General features: G+C 36.9%; 1 protein-coding gene and 1 non-coding gene across 2 annotated transcripts in view; both read left to right on the top strand.

Annotated features, from left to right (window-relative positions):
• The first annotated feature begins 292 nt into the window (after nucleotides 1-292).
• Nucleotides 293-20,330, top strand: part of CPB2 (carboxypeptidase B2) — a 65,111-nt gene continuing 45,073 nt past the window's right edge. Inside the window, 4 exon segments of the mRNA XM_049778899.1 lie at nucleotides 293-376; nucleotides 14,927-15,002; nucleotides 18,631-18,755; nucleotides 19,920-20,028. Coding sequence (XP_049634856.1) covers nucleotides 303-376; nucleotides 14,927-15,002; nucleotides 18,631-18,755; nucleotides 19,920-20,028 — 384 coding nt within the window. The 5' untranslated portion in view covers nucleotides 293-302.
• Nucleotides 16,917-17,023, top strand: LOC126016913 (U6 spliceosomal RNA). The gene has a single exon (XR_007498598.1). It is a non-coding gene; the product is annotated as a U6 spliceosomal RNA (small nuclear RNA).

Genomic DNA, 20,330 nt, shown 5'->3' on the forward strand with positions numbered 1-20,330 from the left:
ACCAGACACAGTCCTGCTATATTACTATCATTTTATTCCTGTCCTCATATACCAAAAAGAATTATTTTCTACATCATCTAAACAAAGAACAATTCTCTTTATCTAAAATAAGAACTCAACTCTATATCCTCTAAAGGACAATACTTAGTTTTTTGAGGATGGAAATGGAAGTTACATTCATTGATTTGCAGAAATAAACAGGTCATTACATTTTAACCAATGTGTAAAGAAGGTTCTTGTGTAATCAGTTCGCTGAGCCCTTCCTTTTGGAGAATTTCAGTATAGAGAAAATTGTTGTTGAGATGAAGCTGTATAGTTTTGGAGTCCTTTTAGTCCTCCTTGTCTTCTGTGAGCATCATGTCTCCGCATTTCAGAGGTAACCCAATAAAATCCTGCATGGTGGTGGATTTAACCCCCCCCCTTTCTTTGGGCTGGCATAAAATCTAGTCAGTGCCCTGAACCTAGGGACAAAATGTTCATTTAATGTTAACGAACAGGTCTTCAAAAAAATCCATGTTGTTCTGGCAAGTGCTAGATTGGAGTTTAATAAGAATCTTGTTATGTATAGGTCTTTGATCTTATTTAACTTTGTTCTTACTACTAGGAGAATCTTGGACTTATGGATATTCAGTAGTTGTGAAGATGACAGTAATCATTTATGTCCTAACATATAGAAATATATTTATAGCAGATGATTTATTCCTCTTGTATTTGGAGCATAAGAAGAGAGTAAAGGTAAAAAATAGGAATATGAGGTTATGCAGAATATGAAAGAATAGTTTACTATAAAAATCACATACGTAAGCATAACTGATGCTCAATTAGCTTAGTAGAGTGGTTCCTTTAGGATTTCCTATTCCATAACACTTAGAAGAATACATATGCACTTGTGCTTTGTCATATACAGTAGGACTAAATTTGGCTATGTGTGATTTATTAAATAGTAAATGTTTATACTTTTAAAGTTATTCCTTTAAAATTGTCTTATTACTTTGATTTTGCATCTGTCTTCCTTTCCTTATCTAATTATCTTTGATACAGATATTTCCCTTCATATTAGTGAATGGTAAAGGAGAAAGGATGTACTTGATAAAGGGAAAATTTCTCCTCTTCACCTCCTACCTTTAAGTCACAAAAAACCATTTAAGAGAGAAGAATGTGATGTGATATTTAAGAAAGATATTAAAAAAATAAAATGTTCATTGTGAGATGGTTGTATACTATCCCTAACTATAATGGAATGATCTTCATTTTTAATATTACTGTCCAGTGTCATGCAACATATTCTATATGAAAGATTGCTATAGAACTGACATAAAAGTTAGTTTGTTAAAATAATTGGTGACAAAACTCTATATTTAATCAGCAGATCATATGATTATTTTTTAGGACCTTGTTAGTTTTAATATACTGTAAATGTGGTGACTGGCTTTGATTAAGGTTATAGAAGGAAGAAGGAAGAAAACTGATATCCATATCAGGACAGTTTTTGTTTGTTTGCTTGGTTGGTTAGTTTTTGTTTGCTTGTCTCTGGGTTACACCGATGCTCATGGTATTCTCCCGACTGTACATTCAGGGATCACTCCTGGCAGGCTTGGCAGATTATACAGGATGCAGGTGATCAACCCTAGGCTGAATGTGTAAAAGCAAGTGCCTTACCAATCATATTATCTTTGTTTCTAAGAAACAGAGAAGGGTTATTTAGCAACTATATTTTTCATAGCACTTAGAAATGCTACCTTCTATGGTGCCTGTGATCCTACATCCTAGGAATCTGATTCCAATTTACAAAAGAGGTAACTAATACTCAGAAAGAATAAATCACTCACCCAAAATGAAAGATTAAAGATCAATTATAAATTTAATCTTTTACCTCATATCAATTATTTTTTACTATGGATGCATTGGCTCTAAAATGGTTATAAATTAGAAAGGGAGCCATCAGAAGGAAGGAGGAGTCACAGAGAGTATGCTAAGATAGCCTACATTGTGACCTGGAAGAGAGATTGGGGTCAGAGGTCACACTTAAGGCCCTCACTTATGGCAAGCCTGTATTTTCTCTACCTTTTGTGGGAAGAGGTCATAACCTGTGGGTATTCAGAAGTGACCTCTGACAGTGCCTGGGGACCCTATGTCATGCCAGGGGTTGAATTGAAATTAGTTGCATGCAAGGCAAGTACTATACTATCTTTCCAATCCAGTTTCAAGTTTAATCATGGCCTTAGAGTTGCCTGGCAGAGCACTATCAACAGCTTGTTGCTAAGCTTGGGGAGCTCACCTGCTGACTGCCATCTGGATTATATTGTGAATGACTCATTAGTAAGTTATACTAAAAGCTTGATCATGCTGCTTCAAAATGAGTAAGCACATAACAGCTTAGTGGGACCTAACATTATGCAAATAAGGAGGAAATATATTAAGAAAATAGTGAAGAAATGACTGAGAATATACCCTCACACATAGCTTTTCTTATGTTTTTCCCCTCACCTTATGCTTTGAAGTTTGATTTACAGCTCTGCTGTAAGAGAATAATGAGAAAATGACTATATTTTAATGAAATAGCATCATATAGGAAATGTTTAATACTTTATGTATACCATGATGATGCCTATATATAGGGCTAGTGGAGGAGGCTGCAGCTTTCTGGGCAGATGGGCATCTGATCCCTTAGCCCAATTCTCCACTAGAAATAACATTACAAGCTTTTTCTGTGAGTAAAAGTAATTTTTTTAACCAAATGTTTCTGAGTGCTGCTTTTCCAGGAATGGCCTATTACAGAAGCTGAAAGAGAAATCTAATTTCATTCAAGGCAGCAGCAGTCTTTGATGAATTATTTCTGGAGGCAAGAATATAACCCCATGGAAAGAGAGCTAACAATCTGGCTTTATCCAAAATCTGTTCTTTGTTATTGTTTTCTTGTCACAATCATTTTCCTAATAACATTTTGTATGCAGGCAATCTTTTGGTGGTTTGATTTGTAGGTACATTTTAATAAATCTCATCAGTAAAATGCCCTGGAACCAACAAAACAACAAAAGTTCTAAAGGCATTTATGGCTTTATCATGTGACAGAAAGGCAACAGAAATGCAGTGTCCATAGGTGCTTGCATTTAAAGGCCAAACTCTACAAAAACAAAAATAAAATGTTAGCAAGAATCTTGTGCACAGAGTCATTAATTGTATTATTCTGTGATTATCTGTGTGTAGCCAAGGCTATTTAATGGAAAGTAGGCCTTGAGCAAAAGTAGGTAGAAAAGGAGGAAAATAAAGAAAGGAGAATGAAGAAAGGTTAAGGGTAGAGGCTTCTGAATTATTCATAGATTCCAGGAAGTACTCCTGTTGACTTCATATACTATCTGCCACCTGGAGACCAGTGTATTCTTTTTCACTTAGCTTCCACTGATAGATTATTTTCATCTTAAAAAACAGGGCACCAGTGGCCTTAAAACGCTGTAATGGATAAAACAAAATTGCAGCCTTGGGCTACTTTCCATTGTTCAAAGGTGGCTCACCAGCCTTTTAAATTCAAAACTAATCTTTCAGAACTATGTCAGGTCTCAAAGAGCACAATTGCATTCTTAGAGGGGAAACAAAGAAGAGAATGTTGCCTAGGTATTGAGAGCGCTCCATACTTTTGCTAGTTATTAAAAAATGCTGCCTTGAACAATCAACTCCTCTCTCACTCTAAGCCTCATTTTACTTTTTATGTAGTGTGACATGTTATTTCACTAAATTTAAACTTTTTGTTCGTGTGTGTGTGTGTGTGTGTGTGTGTGTGTGTGTGTGTGTGTGTAAAGCAAAGGCAGGCGGGAAAGGGTGGGTGGAAGAGAAACTGGGGACATTGGTGATGGGAAATGTGCACTGTACTGCAAATCATTGTTTAAAAAAGGATAAAGGAAGAGAGAGCCAGAGAAGAAAAATCTATGCCCCAGAGATAGGAAGTGAAGAGAGCATAAAGAGGGAAACTGGGAGATTGGTGGCAGGAAATGTGCACTGTATTGCAAATCAAAGTTCTAAAAGTGAAAAAGAGAGGGGGAGAGGAAGAGGAGGAGAAGAAAAAAAGGAGGAGGAGAACAATAATAATAATAATAATAATAATAAGAAGAAGAAGAAGAAGAAGAAGAAGAAAAAGATGATGATGATGAAGATGAAGAACAACAACAAGAAGAAGAACAGTAAGAACAAGAGCAACAAAAATAAGAACAAGATGAAGAATAAGAAAGTGTGATCCAGAGACAGGAAGGGGAGAGGGCCTCAGGAAGGGGGAGAGGAAAACTGGGGACATTGGTGGCAGGAAATGTGCACTGGTGAAGGTTGTTGTACATTGTATGACTGTAACTCAAGCTCAAACAACTTTATCTGTAAAAAAAAAAAAAAAAAAAAAAAAAATAACTGCATTGTGAACAACCTTGTAACCACTGTGTTTAAAAAAATAATGGTGTTGGGCATTTAAATAAACAAAAATGGAATTGGAACTCTATTTCATACCATTTGCAAAAGTCAATGCAAAGTGAATTAAAAATCTTGAGATCAGACCAGATTCCATAAAATGCATTAAAGAAAGTAGTCAAAACTCTCCAGGAAATGGACCTCAAGGAATTTTCAATCAGTTGATGTCAAAAGCAAAGACAACTAAAACAAAATGAACAAATAGGACTGCATCAAATTTAAAAGTTTCTTCATAGCAAAGAAACTTAAGTTAGAACAAAAAGACACCATACCAGTGGGAGAAATATTTACACACAATACATGAGATAGGGGGATAATATTCAATATTTTTAAGGCACAAGGCTCAACAACAAAAAATATACCCAAAAACCCCATCCAAAAGAGGAAAAGAGATAGACACTTTCTCTGAAGAAGACATACATATGCAAATGTAAGAATGGATGAAATCATGCAATTTGCCACTATATGGACATAACTAGAGGGATATAGTTGTGAAGAATGAAGTGAATCAGAAGAAAGGGATAGATAGTATGATTTCTTTTATATGTGGGATATAGAGATACACAGTAAAAGAGCAACAAATGGCCAACAGCAACAGAACAGGAGAAATGGTCCAGAGAACCTATTTGAGAGCAGGAAAGCAAGAATGTTTGAATGGGAGAGGCTTTAGGACTTTGATGGAGAAAAGAAGGAGGTTTGATGGTGTGATATTGGAACAGAACAATAGATGTATGAAACTAGTGTTAACAGTAATTAAATCACAGTCACTTAATAAAAAATGAGTAAAAGGAAAGAAATTTATAGTCCTACTTAAGTGCAAACAACATCAACTCCAAAACTAGAATGTAGACTCCATCCAAAGTATAATTCAAATACTTCCTTCTTTATTATAAGAAAACAATCTTACAGTCTTCCCCACCACACACACACACACACACACACACACACACACACACACACACACACACACACACACACACACACCTGACCATTTTTAAGTCCTGATTTTAGAGTTTTAACAGAACTTTTCAATATTCTCTTCCTAGGTAATTCTGAAGAACCACACACACACACACACACACACACACACACACACACACACACACACACAAAATCACATACATACACTCATGTTCACTCAACTTTTTAAGCACTTTTTTTGGATTTTAAATGAGAAATTTCTCTTCCTAAGGAATTCTACAGAACCAAATATTACATGTCTTTCTTGGTACTCACTTGAAACTTGGCTCCTTGTTTCAGCTCATGGTTCTTGCTGTTAAGATCCCTCCAACATTTTTGGGAATGCAACTGAATGGCAATTGCACAGTAACTACCTAACACCTGTGTTCCTTTGAATTTTAACTGTTATCAGCACATGTAGGATTTCTCCAGGAGCAAAAAAGACATCAGTTTCTAAGCTTAATAAAACATGTCCATAGTTTTCACATCTTCTCTTGGATGTCCTCCCTAAAGTGGGAAGGAAGTTACAACCCCAAACTTCACCCACTCTGGGGAATGGTTCCCTCAGAACTGTGGCAGCATCTAAAAAAGGTCCAGACAGTCCTCTTTTTTTCCTGACCAAATAAGGGGACACAAAGACAAGAAACTGATTTTTAGAATGTTTTGATTTGGCATTAAGTGATCAAACTCTCAGCCTGGTTCTGACTGGCTGAATTAAGTAAAATTCAAGATAGAAAGAAAATAATCCACTATTTAAACTTCTACTGATTAATGTTGGGTTTTGGAGGGTCACACGTGGTGATGCTCAAGGGTTAATTCTGGCTCTGCACTCAGGAATCACTCCTGCTAGGTATTAAGGGACCAAATGGGATTCTGAGGCTCAAACCCTGGTTGGTTGCATTCAAAGCAGCACCTTGCCCACACTATAATCATTCCAGTCCCATATTCATGTGTTTTGTGGTGTCTTTTTTGTCAACATCACTTTACTTTTCCACATTTTACAAATATTTTTAAATTCCTCTAATGTTTACTCTTAAGAAATATAAAGGAAATTTCATGGCTTCAATTTTTTACAGCTGCATAGTAATCCATTGTATAGATGTATCATAGTTTCTTTAGCTACTCATCTGTTGTTGGCATCTGGGTTGCTTCCAGATCTGGGCTATTGTAAATAGTGCTGCTATGAACATAGGAGTGCAGAGGGCATTTTGTATTGTGTTTTTGTGGTCCTATGGTATATCCCTAGGAGTGATTTTGCTGGATCATATGGGAGCTCAATGTCCAGTTTTTAAAGAAATGTCCATATTGTTTTCCAGAAAGGCTGGACTAGATGGCATTCTCACCAGCAGCAAATGAGTTTCTTTCTCCCTATGTCCATGCCAGCAGTGGTTGTTTTTTGTTCTGTGTGATGTGTGCCGGTCTCTGTGGCTTGAGATGATACCTCATTGCTGTTTTGATTTGTGTCTCCCTGATGATTAGTGAGGTGGAACACATTTTCATGAAATTTGTTTATATATATATGGACTTGGAGAATATTATGTTGAGTGAAATAAGTCAGAGAAAAAGAGATAAGAAAAAAAATAGTCTCACTCATATGTGGGATTTCAGAAAAATAAAAGATAGTATAATAATAACATCCAGAGACCATAGAAATAAAGGCTAGAAGGACCAGCTCATGATACAAGCTTATCACGAAGAATGGTAAGTGCAGTCAGGGGTCTCAAACTCAATTTACCTGGGGGCCTCAGGAGGCAAAGTCGGGGGTGATCCTTGAGTGCAAAATCAGTAGTAAGCCTTGAACATTTGGGGGTGTGACCCAAACAACTAAAACAAAACAAAACAAAAAAAGGTTCCTCTAGGGCAGGGCCACAAAATGTATGGAGGGCCATTTGCGGCCCAAGGGCCGCGAGTTTGAGACCCCTGGACACTAACAGTTACCATTTCCATGATAGAGAGAAATACAGTGACTGTCTCAAAGACAGGCAGGGGACAGGAAGAGGTAGGAAACGGTGGCAGGAAAGTTGCACTGTTGAAAGGGAATGCGCATTTTATGGCTGCAACCCAATTACAAACATGTTTGTAACCATGGTGCTTAAATAAAAAAAATTATCTATCCCTAGTACCACATCCACTGAGAAGTGTAACTCTAAAAGGCTCTGTGCTGCTAGGGTAACTTAGACACTGCAAGGCCCTAGCAGTCCTATTCTTGGTATCCTTTCATCAAACTACTGATCCAGATAAAATCACAGAAGAGGTCCTTAAGCCTACTGAGTAATTTTAACCTTGGAAAACTCACTGCTCAAAAAAAAAAAAAAAAAAAAAAAAAGTAAGCAAAGAAACAGAGCCTGGCATTGTTTCAGCAGTGGTACACTTCATTTGCATGCATGAAACTTGGATTCAACCCTCAGTATCGCAAAAAAAAGAGCAATGGGAAGAAATAGAGAATGAAAAGGATTTTGAACTGCAGAGACAATACAGAGAAGGAGGTGCTTGCTTTTCATAAGACTGACCCAGATCTACATGTGGTATCCAGAATACAGAACTATGAATGACCCCTGAGCACTGCAGGATCTGCTCCCACATTTTTTTGTTGTTGTTGTTTTTGGGCCACACTCGGCGGTGCTCAGGGGCTACTCCTGTGCTCACACATTTTTTAAAGGGGAAAATAAAATAAAAATGAAATCATATTTGAAGAAAATTTTTTCACCTTGATATTTTTATTCTCCTTCCGAGGACTAATTTTATTACTTTCCCCTCCTTTAATTTTTTTAGAAAAATTCCCTCAGTGTTTTATCTTCTAGTCAATACTGAACTTACTTTAAATAGAATTAAAATTCAACCTCTGTTTGAATAACAGTGAGCTTCCTGCTTTGTAAATTATCTTCTTTCATTGTTTAACTTGTTTGGAAACTCATGCTAAAATTAAACATAATGCTTTATTTAAATAAATCCCACTTCTTCATATTAAAAGAGAATATTGAGTTTACCCTTCCTTCCTTCCCCAAAATGCTGCCCTGTAAATAAGGTTACAATCTTGTGAAAAGGATCATAATCTTATCTAAATATTAAAAACCTTACATAAATTATCCTAGCCTGCCAATTTATTTTGTTTTTATTTCTTGAGACATCCCAATTTAAGTCCTATACTTCCACCCATAAAAATGCTTAGGCATTTCTTGGGCTTTGCTGTTTTTCCATGTATACAGCAACATTCATTTCAATACCTCCAATTTATTTATCCATATGTTTATCTCCTTTAGTTTTATCTATTCATTTCCCTATCATCTGTCAAGCCCTAACTATCTTAGAACTTAAGCTCAGAATAAATTTCATTCTCTCACTACATCAGCCAAATATAACTTCTGGCTTTGTATTCTTATAGCAGAATATTTATCCCATTCCCATAAAATTTAGCATGCTTTCTCTCATACAATAGGCATCTGAATCTGTATGGGATAGTTTTGCCATGAGGGAAACTCCAAAGTTAAGATTTGTATGGATAAATTTTCCTGAAAGTAAACTCAGGACCAGCATTTGTATTGAATAAAGCAAAGGGAATTGAACAGAGAATTTGAAACATGATGCAATCACAACCAACTCCTCTGTAGCTTCTATAGGGAACCTAAAACTGAGTTGTCCTTGTAGGCTGTCCATATTGGGATATGGTGTATGGCTCTAGAGCCCACACTCATTAATCACTGGAGGTAGACTGTACCTAGAAAGGAGCATGGCCTTGAAAAATGGCCCTCTTCATCCAAAATCAGCTCATGGAGAGGGAATCAGCTGACTGCAGCCAACATACCCAGAAACTGGTGAGAGTAAAAGTCATTTAAGGATGGGTAACATGGCATCTTCCACTTTGGCACTACTTAATCCAAGTCTTTGAGATCTTCTGGAATTTTGACCTTTCTCTATTCCTTTAAGAAATACATAAGAACAACATGGAATATAAGCCACAACCCATAGCTTTTATCAGTCCTTAGCTGGGAAATAATATTATTCATTCCCTTTATGTATTATTTTTCTTCTCCTCTCACCAGCATCCACACAGGTCCAGGGACCTTTTCTGAAGCAAGTCCCCCAAACAGACAGCTCTCCAAGGTCTATACCCATAATCACCATGCTGCTCTTGTTTATATTAAGCAAATTTGGTATGAGAATACCCCAGAATGCATAAAATTATCACCTAAATGTCAGACGAAATCTTCCCTGCCATCTTCCCTGCATGAGTGTGGCCTGTACTATCCTCTTCGTGATCAAGGTCAATTACACCTTCCAGCAGGGTGTCTCCTCTCCCACCCAAGGTGCACTGCATGAAGAGACTGAAATGATTGAAGTACACTGAAGCAGCTTTCAGCTTAATAGAACTCTTTCTGAGTCCCTGGTAGAAAGATCACTTCTCTGAACTTTTAATTAATTTGTGTATTTATTTGCAGTACTGGGAATTGAATCTAGGGTTTCACACATGCATGGCAAGGGCTCTACCACTGAGTAATAGCCTCAGTCCTAACCAAGACCATTAAACATGCAGAACTTCCTTTGGAATGGCAGTTATTAAGTTGAAGTTTACCATCTTTTATTTTGGAGGGGCTTTCCTAGCAATTCTAGACTACTAGATTCTTAAAATTTCTCTAATGCAACAGACCTTAAAGCTTCATAATGTTTATCTCTCATACTTGGGAGAACATAGAAATTTCAAGACCTCTGTTGTATTTTTCACTTCTTATTCAAAAAGTCTAAGATTTTGAGGGGTGGGGAATCCAAGATTTTTTTTTTTTTTTGGTTTTTTTTTTTTTGGTTTTTGGGCCACACCCGGTAATGCTCAGGGGTTACTCCTGGCTATGCGCTCAGAAGTTGCTCCTGGCTTGGGGGACCATATGGGACACCGGGGGATCGAACCGCAGTCCGTCCAAGGCTAGCGCAGGCAAGGCAGGCACCTTACCTTTAGCGCCACCGCCCGGCACCAAAAATCCAAGATTTTTGTGATGTTATTGACATAGTGGATTAGGAAATCTAGATGGGTTAGTTCTGATCAGGCTATATTATTATAAAATTGGAAAGTGAATATTTGTCTTATTTTCTTCTAATTACTAATTGATGGTAATGAAAATATATGCTGATGTCTTTCCCAGGTTGAGTGAGCTCTTAGTGATATTTTTTTCTTATAAGAATGGTCAGTTAAAAACAAAATTTCCTCAAATAAAGGCATGTGTTTAATATCATTTCATTATAATACATATGAGAAAAAAATCCCAGGGGTTCCCAGGCTTATTTGTCCTCTTTTTAGAAAAATCTACCATCTTTAAGTGAACAAACAGAAAGCACCCCCCATTGCATTGCCCCCACTTGAATTGTTTCGGTGCAGCCCCACAACTGGGAACAATGTCACCAGCTTGGTTTGTTTGAGCTTTTGCCCACTCCCAGCTCTGTCCTATGGGGGTGAATCCCAGTAGTGCTCCAGGTGATGGGCGAGATAGTGCAAGGGATCTAAATTGAACATAGACCTCCTGTTTACATAGCATGTGATCCAGACATTGAGCTATCTCTTTGGCTCTAATTCAGGTTTTTCTTAGTCTAGAATTGTCACTAGTAGGGACCTGATCCACCTGTAGGCAAGTGGTTCTAGGTCTAAGAACTAACTTGATGTCCTAGCACTGTAGAATGGTGTGTGATTTTTGTTGGAATAGCTATCATTAGCCTGCATCTTTATTCTCCCTTTATTTGTTTTTATTCTAAAGATTGAGCAATACCCTCATTGACTATTTTGTTTTTGAAAACTGTTTTCTTTCTTTTTTTTTTTTTTTTGGTTTTTGGGCCACACCCGGTGACGCTCAGGGGTTACTCCTGGCTATGCGCTCAGAAGTCGCTCCTGGCTTGGGGGACCATATGGGACGCCGGGGGATCGAACCGCGGTCCGTCTCCTAGGCTAGCGCAGGTAAGGCAGGCACCTTACCTCCAGCGCCACCGCCCGGCCCCGAAAACTGTTTTCTTAACTAACTCTAAGTTTTCTGAGTTCCAGTTCCTCTGGCTGCCACTCCAAACTTCCCTTCAATACAATCAATGTGCCCACTCTGGCTTACCCACTGCCAGCTGCCTTCTCTGTAACAGTGAACTCATTATTCCCATGGCTGTGAAAGGCTCTGTTATTCAACGTTGTCTCCTACTATCATGCCTTAAGGACTTCTTCTCATCTCCCATCCTGGTCCTCTAAATCAGTATTTAGAGATGAAAGAGATAGCACAGAAAGTAAAGCTCTGCTGCTGGTTGGCCAAGACCTGTCAGGAGTGAATCATGAGCAGAGAATCTGGAAATGGTAGATAAATATAAATAATAAAGAGTTTGGAAAATGTGGTTCAAGTGTTAGAGCACACATCTTTCCCATGCTAGACTCTGGGTTTTATCTCCAGAACCACTGGACCTGCTGCCAGCACCATCCTGGTGGCTCCTAATCACAGGTGTTCCTATGATTTATGCTGAAAAATTGCAAAGGGAAAACAATACAAGCAGGTAGATATTTTCAACACATATACTGGAAAAGTGAGATTAGTGTCTAATAATTATTTTGATGCCAGTATAAAGTTATTATAAAATTATTTCAGCAAATTGTCACAAAAATAATAGACTTAAAGTAACAATCTCATTACTAAGATATCATTAAAATTGAAGTCACAATAAGACTTCAATTCAGACATTAGGTAGGTAGTTTTAAAGTCCATGTCCAATATTATCTTGGAAGCAGAATTGTATATTTTTTCATTACTGGTAAAAAGATAAATTGATACAAAATTTTGAGAAATGATTTGACTCTATCTATGAAATAAAAACTGTGTCTTCCCCTATTCTATGAATTACCAATTCCATTTGTAGAAAAATATTATTTTTAATTTTTAAGTAGCTTAAAACAATTTATTTATTTATTTAGGGGTTCAGAGAAATAGCACAACAGATTGAATATTGGATACCTGGCTTTAATGTCTAGCTCTGTATGGTCCTTCTCAGAATCCCAAGAGTGATCTCCAAGAATAGAACCAAGAGTATGTCCTTGACATTGTAGGAAAACTTAAAAACGTATATATAAAATCAAATTCACTTCTCCAAAGTCTTTGGATCAGCAGATAGGTTCTACTGACTTGGCTTGAACTCTTCTGGTCTGACCTAAATTTGTTCTTTTATATATAGACAAATTCCTGCAACAAAGACTGACTACTTACTTCAACAAGAATATAATCTTTAAAATACAATATTAAAATTAGCACACATTTAAAAAAAAAGAGAGAGAAATGTCAATCAGTGCTGGTGCAGATGTGAGGAAAAAGGAATCCTTATCAAGTGTTGGTAGGAATGTTGACTGATTTAGTATGAAGGCTTCTAAAAAAAACCTAAGAATTGAGATTCAACAAAACCTAGCAATTTAGAACTGGAGCAATAGGACAGTGTGTAGGGGATTTTCCTTGCATGCAGCTAATCTGGGTTTAATTCCCAACATCTCATATCATCCCTCAAGATTGCAAGGCGTGCCCTTGAGCCAGGAGCAAGAGCCAGGAGTTCCCTGAGTACTGACAGGTATTTCCTCCTCACCCCCCAAAAAAGCAATTCCTGGAGCTAAAATAATAGTACGGTAGGCAGGGTGCTTGACTTGCACATGAGCTACCTGGGTTCAACTACTGGTATCCCTTCTAGTCCGCCCAGAGCCCACTAGGAGTGATCACTTAGTGCAGGGTAATGAGTAAACTCTGAGCATAGCTGGGATGGCCCGAAAACAAAACAAAACCAAAAAATGAATGAAACAAAAGACAGTAAAACCCCTTCCTTGGACCCAAGGATCCAAAACACATTGCTTTAAAAAGAAATTTGTGATCTTAGTATTTGTACATGTCATAGGATAAAGTCTTCCTTTACAGTTCCAGAAGTTCTGTTCCATCACTGTTGTTTCAATCAGTCTCCTGTAGTTGGTGGTCTTGGTTTTTGCACCGATCCTAGGCAAAAAATTAGTTCTTAATTAATTAATTAAATTAATTTTTTGTAATTGCTGTTGCTGAGGGCTGTTGTACAATTGTATTGCACAGGGTGGTTGTTGTTACAATTGAGTGTTTGAATTGTGTAATTCATCTCTGAGTAGTTTATTTAGAGTCAGTTTGGTTAGCGCAAATAGTGCAAGTTCTTTTTTGTCTGAGAATGTTTTTAGTTCTCCCTTCCATATAAATGAGAGTTTTTCCAGGTAGTGGACTCTAGGTTGAAAGTTTCTTTCATTCAGTTGTTTAAATATGTCATTCCACTGTCGTCTTGCTTGAATTGTTTCAAACGGGAGATCTGGTTTGATTCTTTTCTCTTCGTTTGCCATTTGGATTACTATATGTCTTCGTGTTGCTTTATTAGGGTCCATTTTATTAAGGGCTCTTTTGCCTCTTGGATTTGTATCCATGCCTCTTTCCAGAGAGTGGGAAAATTTTCTGCTATTATTTTCCTCACTACTTGTTCTTCTCTTTTACCTATTTCCTCCCCTTTGGTATTCCTGCAATTCATAGATTATTTATTTTGTCTTGTTCATTAAATGCCTAACATTTTCTTCCAATGCTTTACCTCTTATTTCCTTATTGGCTTTTTTGTCATTTTTGGTTTACAGTTTTACTTCAAGTTCTTCTAAGCAATTCTCCAACTGTGTAATTCTGCTATTACGATGTGCTAAGATATTATTTCCCTTAATTTCATTTGTATGGATTCTCTCATCTTCTGTAAAAGTTCTCCTTTGAGTTGGTTGAAATATTCATCTATAGATTTCTTACTCTCACTAGCTGGTGATTCCTTGATTTCTATTGCTATGGCATTTATTGCCACTTTTAGGTCCTCATCTATTAGGCTCATGCCTTTTGGTGGACTTGGAAATTTGCTAGGATTTCTCTCTATATCCTCAGCTGCTAGTGTCTACCTTAGTTTACCCATATTTCTTTGCATTTGGTAGCTTAGAGTGTTGAAGTTTCAGGTTGTTTAATAAAGTAATCTGTTGAACTTACTGTGTTAGAAGTGATTAGAGGTATATTCTATTTTGAGTTTATTTTTCTAGTTGACTGTGCTTGTTAAAGTATGGCAGAGGTGTTACAAGCTACTTCATTTCTTTGCTGTTGTGTTTTATGGGCTGTGGATTACCTAAAGAAAGTCAGTGTTGGGTCTAGACTGCCTTGACCTGTACAGTATACAGACTCATGGATCTGGAGAGTTGGCAGGGGGAGGTGGGGAGAAATGACAGTGACCATGTCAGGGTTTGGTCCTACCCTTGGGTCTTAGTCCTCCTTTGTCACCTGTGGCTGGTCCCTTCCCTGGAATGCAGCCCTAAATGGGAATGATGGTCATAACCATGCCAAGGTTTGACCCTGCCCTCAGGTCTCCTCCCTCCCCTGTTACCTGCTGGAAGGGTCCCTTTTTGGTGCTGTAGCCCTTAAGCATGGATAATGGCAGTGACCAATTTCTCTCATTATCAATTTTTTAATTAACTACATAAATTCTGTTTGTTTTTTCCCAGTGGCCAGGTCTTATTTGCTCTTCCTAGGACTTCAAGGCAAGTTGAACTTCTGCAGAATTTTACTGCTCTTTATGAGGTAATTCTACCCTTATTTATCTTTATACTGATTTTTACTTGATATATAGGTTGTGTTCCTTGTTTGCTCCTATGAGTTTGATTTAGATCTAGGAGGTAGTACTTCCCTTCTTATTTCCTGCTCCACTTCACATAATCACATGATTTGTCTCGTTCCCACAATTTAGCTTCATTTAGTCTATTTGCTTGTCATGATAGTAACTTGAGATAACAATATAAGCTTATGGCGAGAGACAACCTTGACGGTTTAGTTTGGAGGTGTTCACAGACAGATTAAAGTTTTGCTCAGCTATACTCCAATTGTGTAGTCTTGTCCTTCAACTCTGGCTCCAGACCCTAGCAAGTGGTATACAAAAGAAACGTGGACACAAGAAGTTATTTCTAAGTTTATCTCTACGTTTTGGAACCTGAGCTTCAATTTTAAGTAATTAAAAGCCATATGTCTGAGGATGAAGTTCAGTGACAGAGTTCATGCTCCATATATATAAGATTCTGGACATTGCCTCTCTGCTGTTCTGTGACCTGGACTTTGATCCTCTCTGTCTATCACTCCCTGAGGGCTCTTCTTCAGAGGTGAGCTATCCTACCCACAAAGAGTAAAGGCAGAGGAATGCCGTCTCTCAACTTCACTTTGTGGCTATGAGCATCTTCTAGCTAATGAACCACACCATAACACATAGGAAAAAAAAACCAAGCATGATAATGGGAAAACAACACAGGCCAACACCATGCATAGAGAATGAAAATGACAGCTCTGATGACCTAAAAGCTGCCAACTACCTAATTAGCCTCTCAGATAAGGAGTTTAGCGAATAAATATGGAGGATTTTCATAGAACTCAAAGAAACATAGATGGAGTTGAATGGAGCCTCAATAAGAATCAAGAGGATATGAAGATAGAAATCATAAAATTTCAAACTGAAATAACAGGTCTGAAATACTTAGTAGACAAAATGAAAACCTCAATGGAAAGCCTTTCCAACAGGGTAACAGCAGCTAAGGATAAAATCATGAGCTGGAAGATGAGATGCAAAACAACTCCATACAATAGAAGAAATTGGAAAAGAGCATTAAAACAAATAATCAGACAATGGAAAAATTACTCAAAGAATGTGAACAGATAAAAATTGAAGTCTTTGATAAACTCAACAGAAACAATATAAGAATCATGAGAGTCCCAGAGACCTAGGAAGAAAATTCCCAGGCAGAATCAACAGTTAAGAACATCATTGCAGAGAAACTCCTAGAGCTAAAGCAAATCCTGCATGCCTGAAGAGTACCAGCTAAAAGAGACCCAAAGAAAATCACCCCAAGACACATTCTAATCATAATGAAGAATCCCACACATAGGGATAAAATATTAAAAGGATCAAGATCAAAAAGTGAAAATACATTCAAAGGAGCATGCTTAAGATTTACAGAAGATCTGTCACCAAAAACAAAACAAAACAAAACAAAAAAACCCTTTAAGGCAGAAGACAGTGGTAGGCTATAGTGAAAAAACTCAATGAAATGAATGTTTCACCTAGAATACTGCACCCAGCCAAACACATTTTCAGGTTTGAACTAAGTATACATAGCTTCACAGATAAACAACAGCTCAGAATCTTTACAGACTCAACACAAGCTTAAAAAAAAAAAAACTTAAAGGTCTACTTTAAGACAAGAGAGATCAACAGATACCAAACGTCTACACAAAGATGACACTAAATACCATGACAATTATCTCTCTCAATGTCAATGGACTAACTGCACCTATTAAGAGACACAGAGTGGCAAAATGGATCAAAAGTTGAATCCAACATTTTGGTGCCTACAAGAAACACATCTGAATAATCAGAACAAAAATAGTCTCAAAATCAAAGGTTGGAGGAAAATCATCCAAGCAAACAATTTCCTTAGAAAATCTGGAGTGGTGCTCACTTCGGCAGCACATATACTAAAATTGGAACAATACAGAGAAGATTAGCATGGCCCCTGCACAAGGATGACATGCAAATTCATGAAGCGTTTCATATTTAAAAAAAAAAAAAGAATGGGCCCGGAGAGATAGCACAGCGGCGTTTGCCTTGCAAGCAGCCAATCCAGGACCTAAGGTGGTTGGTTCGAATCCCGGTGTCCCATATGGTCCCCTGTGCCTGCCAGGAGCTATTTCTGAGCAGACAGCCAGGAGTAACCCCTGAGCAACACTGGGTGTGGCCCAAAAACCTAAAAAAAAAAAATCTGGAGTAGCCGGCTATATTAATATCAGATGACACAAACTTTAGACTCAGAAAAGTTATAAGGGATAAAGATGAGCATTTTGTACTAATCAAGGGATATGTATAACAGGAAGATATCACACTTCTAAACATACACGCACCCAATGAGAGACCATCATGTTGATAAATCTGAAAGAAGATATCAATAGCAACACAATAACAGTGGGAGACCTCAACACTGATCTGTCACTTCTTGATAGGGCAACCATACTTAAACCCCAAAAATATATACTAGCTCTGAAAAGAGAAATGGAAGAAACTGGAATAGTATATATATATATGTATATGTATATATATATATGTATATGTGTATATATATGTATATATAATATGGGCCAGCATGAGATCTATTCTGGAGACTATACACACACACTCAAATGCAGATTGGTCATTCTCCAGAATAGATCTCATGCTGGCCATAAAACATATCTCCATAAAGTCAAGAGGATAGAAATCATACAGTTTACCGTCTCAGATCACAAGGCACTGAAATTAGACATGAACTACAAAGGGACACAGAAGAAAAACGTTAACACCTGAAAATTAAACAGCTCACTACCGAACAACCAGTGGATCAGAGATGAAATCAAAAAGGAAATCAAAACATTCCTGGAAACAAATAAAAATGAACACACAAATTATCATAATTTATGGGACACAGCAAAAGCAGTACTAAGAGGAAAATTTATAACTTTGCAAGCACATATAAGAAAGGAAGAAGGACCTACATAAATAACTTAAGGACACAGCTTATAAAATTCAAAATAATCAACAAAAGGAACTAAAAAATAGGTAGGCAAAAGGAAATAACAAATCTTAGAGCATAAATCAATGAGGTGGAAATCCAAAAGATCAATGAAAGAAAAAGTTGGTTCTTATTTTATATTAAAGGAAATATAATTATACTATTTTATAATTATATTTATTACATATGCAACATTACATATATAATCAATTATATTAAAGAAAATCAACAACATAATAACAACAAACTATGGAATTTTTCATTAAGAAAATTATAAAATTTAGATAAAGTTTGCATTTTCTTTTAAACATCTGGTATAAGCACTCAGTTTTATATCTGTGTCATACATATATTCATTAACTCATCCATTCCAGTCTCACCAAATATATATTGAGTTCCCAATATGTTCCAAAACCTCTTTAGTAGCTTAGATTACAAAAAAGAATAAAACAAGCGACCTACAAAATAAACATTTATATTGTCAAGTGTATGAAAGGGGATCAGTGGCCAGGAAATGTCTTTTTCACTTCTATTAAAAACACACTTTTATGCCTTTAACTACAGATAAGGATGGTGTGAACAGTTTGTTTTGGTTTATCAATTTCTCCCTGTTGAAACTGCAGATTGTCCTCTGGCAGCCAGTAACAGCTGAATTTATTGCAAAGAATAAAGAAGTCCATTTTTTTGTGAACACATCTGATGTAAGCGATGTAAAGGCCCACTTAAATGAGAGCAGAATTCCATTCAGGTAGGCATCATTCAATACTGAGTAGCTGTTATAAGCTCTTATTATGCATTTTACTAGATAATCATATAATTGCTTACTGGAAAAGTAAATACATTAAATATGGCAACAAAGAGTGGCTCGATCTGTGACCTTGGATCAAGGGCTCAACCTCTTAGAACAACTGTGCCACTTAACTGGGAATGATTACTTGACTAGCTGACCTGTAGAGTTGTCTATTTACTTCTTTATTGTGCTTTCCTTACTCTGTACCAGATTCAGAAGCAGGGTTGTCACTCACTTGAGTAGAGTTCTTTGATAACTCTGGAGAAAGCTGCCTTTGAAGGAGATTTTGCTTCCTTCACAAAGTTCGATGAACATTTCTTGATTACCAGCTCTGAACAAAAAAGTTTATCAAATGGCAGTTGTGTTTAAAGTTCTTATCTTCTTTCATTTGCATTCTTTTAACCAATATCTCTCTGTATCTATTTCCCTAATATCAGCTCATACTACTGCCCTATCTTTTCCTGAATCTCATTCACTTTTCTATGCATCCTTGGGAAACTCTGGGTAATATATTATATCATTATTAATGCCTTGTAAGGGTTTGCTGCCTTAGAAGCTAAGATACCTTTCCCAGACTTCTGTTTTACCTGAGCTTCTATTTCTCTGGAGATTTGGTAATCACAGACTATACAGAATATCTAATCTAAGTCAACAGTCATCCTAATGAAACATGAAAATATTTTCTGTTTTCCTTTGGTTCTTAACTAAAAATACTAAAAATACTCTAGATTGAAGAATATAGTCTTTAACCTAAATGTCATTTACCTAAATGTAAAATGAAAGATACAAAAAATCATGATCAAGAAATGTTGATAATGTTGAAATGTTGATAATGGATGAAAGGGTGAGTTTTAATAAAAACATGACACTTTCTCAAAATCTCAAAGTAGAGATGCACTTTCTTTTCAGTACCCAAAGGGGTTTCATCAAGAGAATTTGAAATGTTCCCTTACTCACTATAGATGGTGTTGTGTTCACCCTGAGGAACTTTTGCTGGTCAGAATAGGTAGCAACCTTCACCCCTATCCTTTGCTCATCTGTGAATATTGTGTTTGCAATGACTATGTAGGACAAGTTCAAGGTTTGCTTGGGAACCAGCTCACCCTCTGTTTTTTCCCCTAGAGTTTTGATCGAAGATGTGGAAGATCTTATCCAACAGCAAACTTTTAATGACACAATGGCCCCCCGGGCCTCCTCCTCCTACTATGAACAGTACCATTCTCTAAATGAAGTAAGCAGTTATACTTCTCTCCATATATCTATTTTTATTTAAACAGAATTGCCACGGCAACTACGGGAATTGAGAGAATTACAATCCATAGGAAGAGGTAATAAAAAATGCTGGTGTTGATTCTATGGTGGCAACTCATCCTCTCTTCTATATCTTCCTGAGAAGATTGTTCAATATTTGAATGTGTAGCAAGTAGTGCTGAACTATTGCTAGTTTACAGCTAAGCAAACTCCCATGCTAAGGAACAATAGAAAATAAAAATAGAGCCTTTTAATTGCAACTGCAACTGTAAAATGGACAGT

The sequence above is a fragment of the Suncus etruscus genome, chromosome 8, assembly GCF_024139225.1.
Source record: "Suncus etruscus isolate mSunEtr1 chromosome 8, mSunEtr1.pri.cur, whole genome shotgun sequence".
NCBI lineage: Eukaryota > Metazoa > Chordata > Mammalia > Eulipotyphla > Soricidae > Suncus > Suncus etruscus.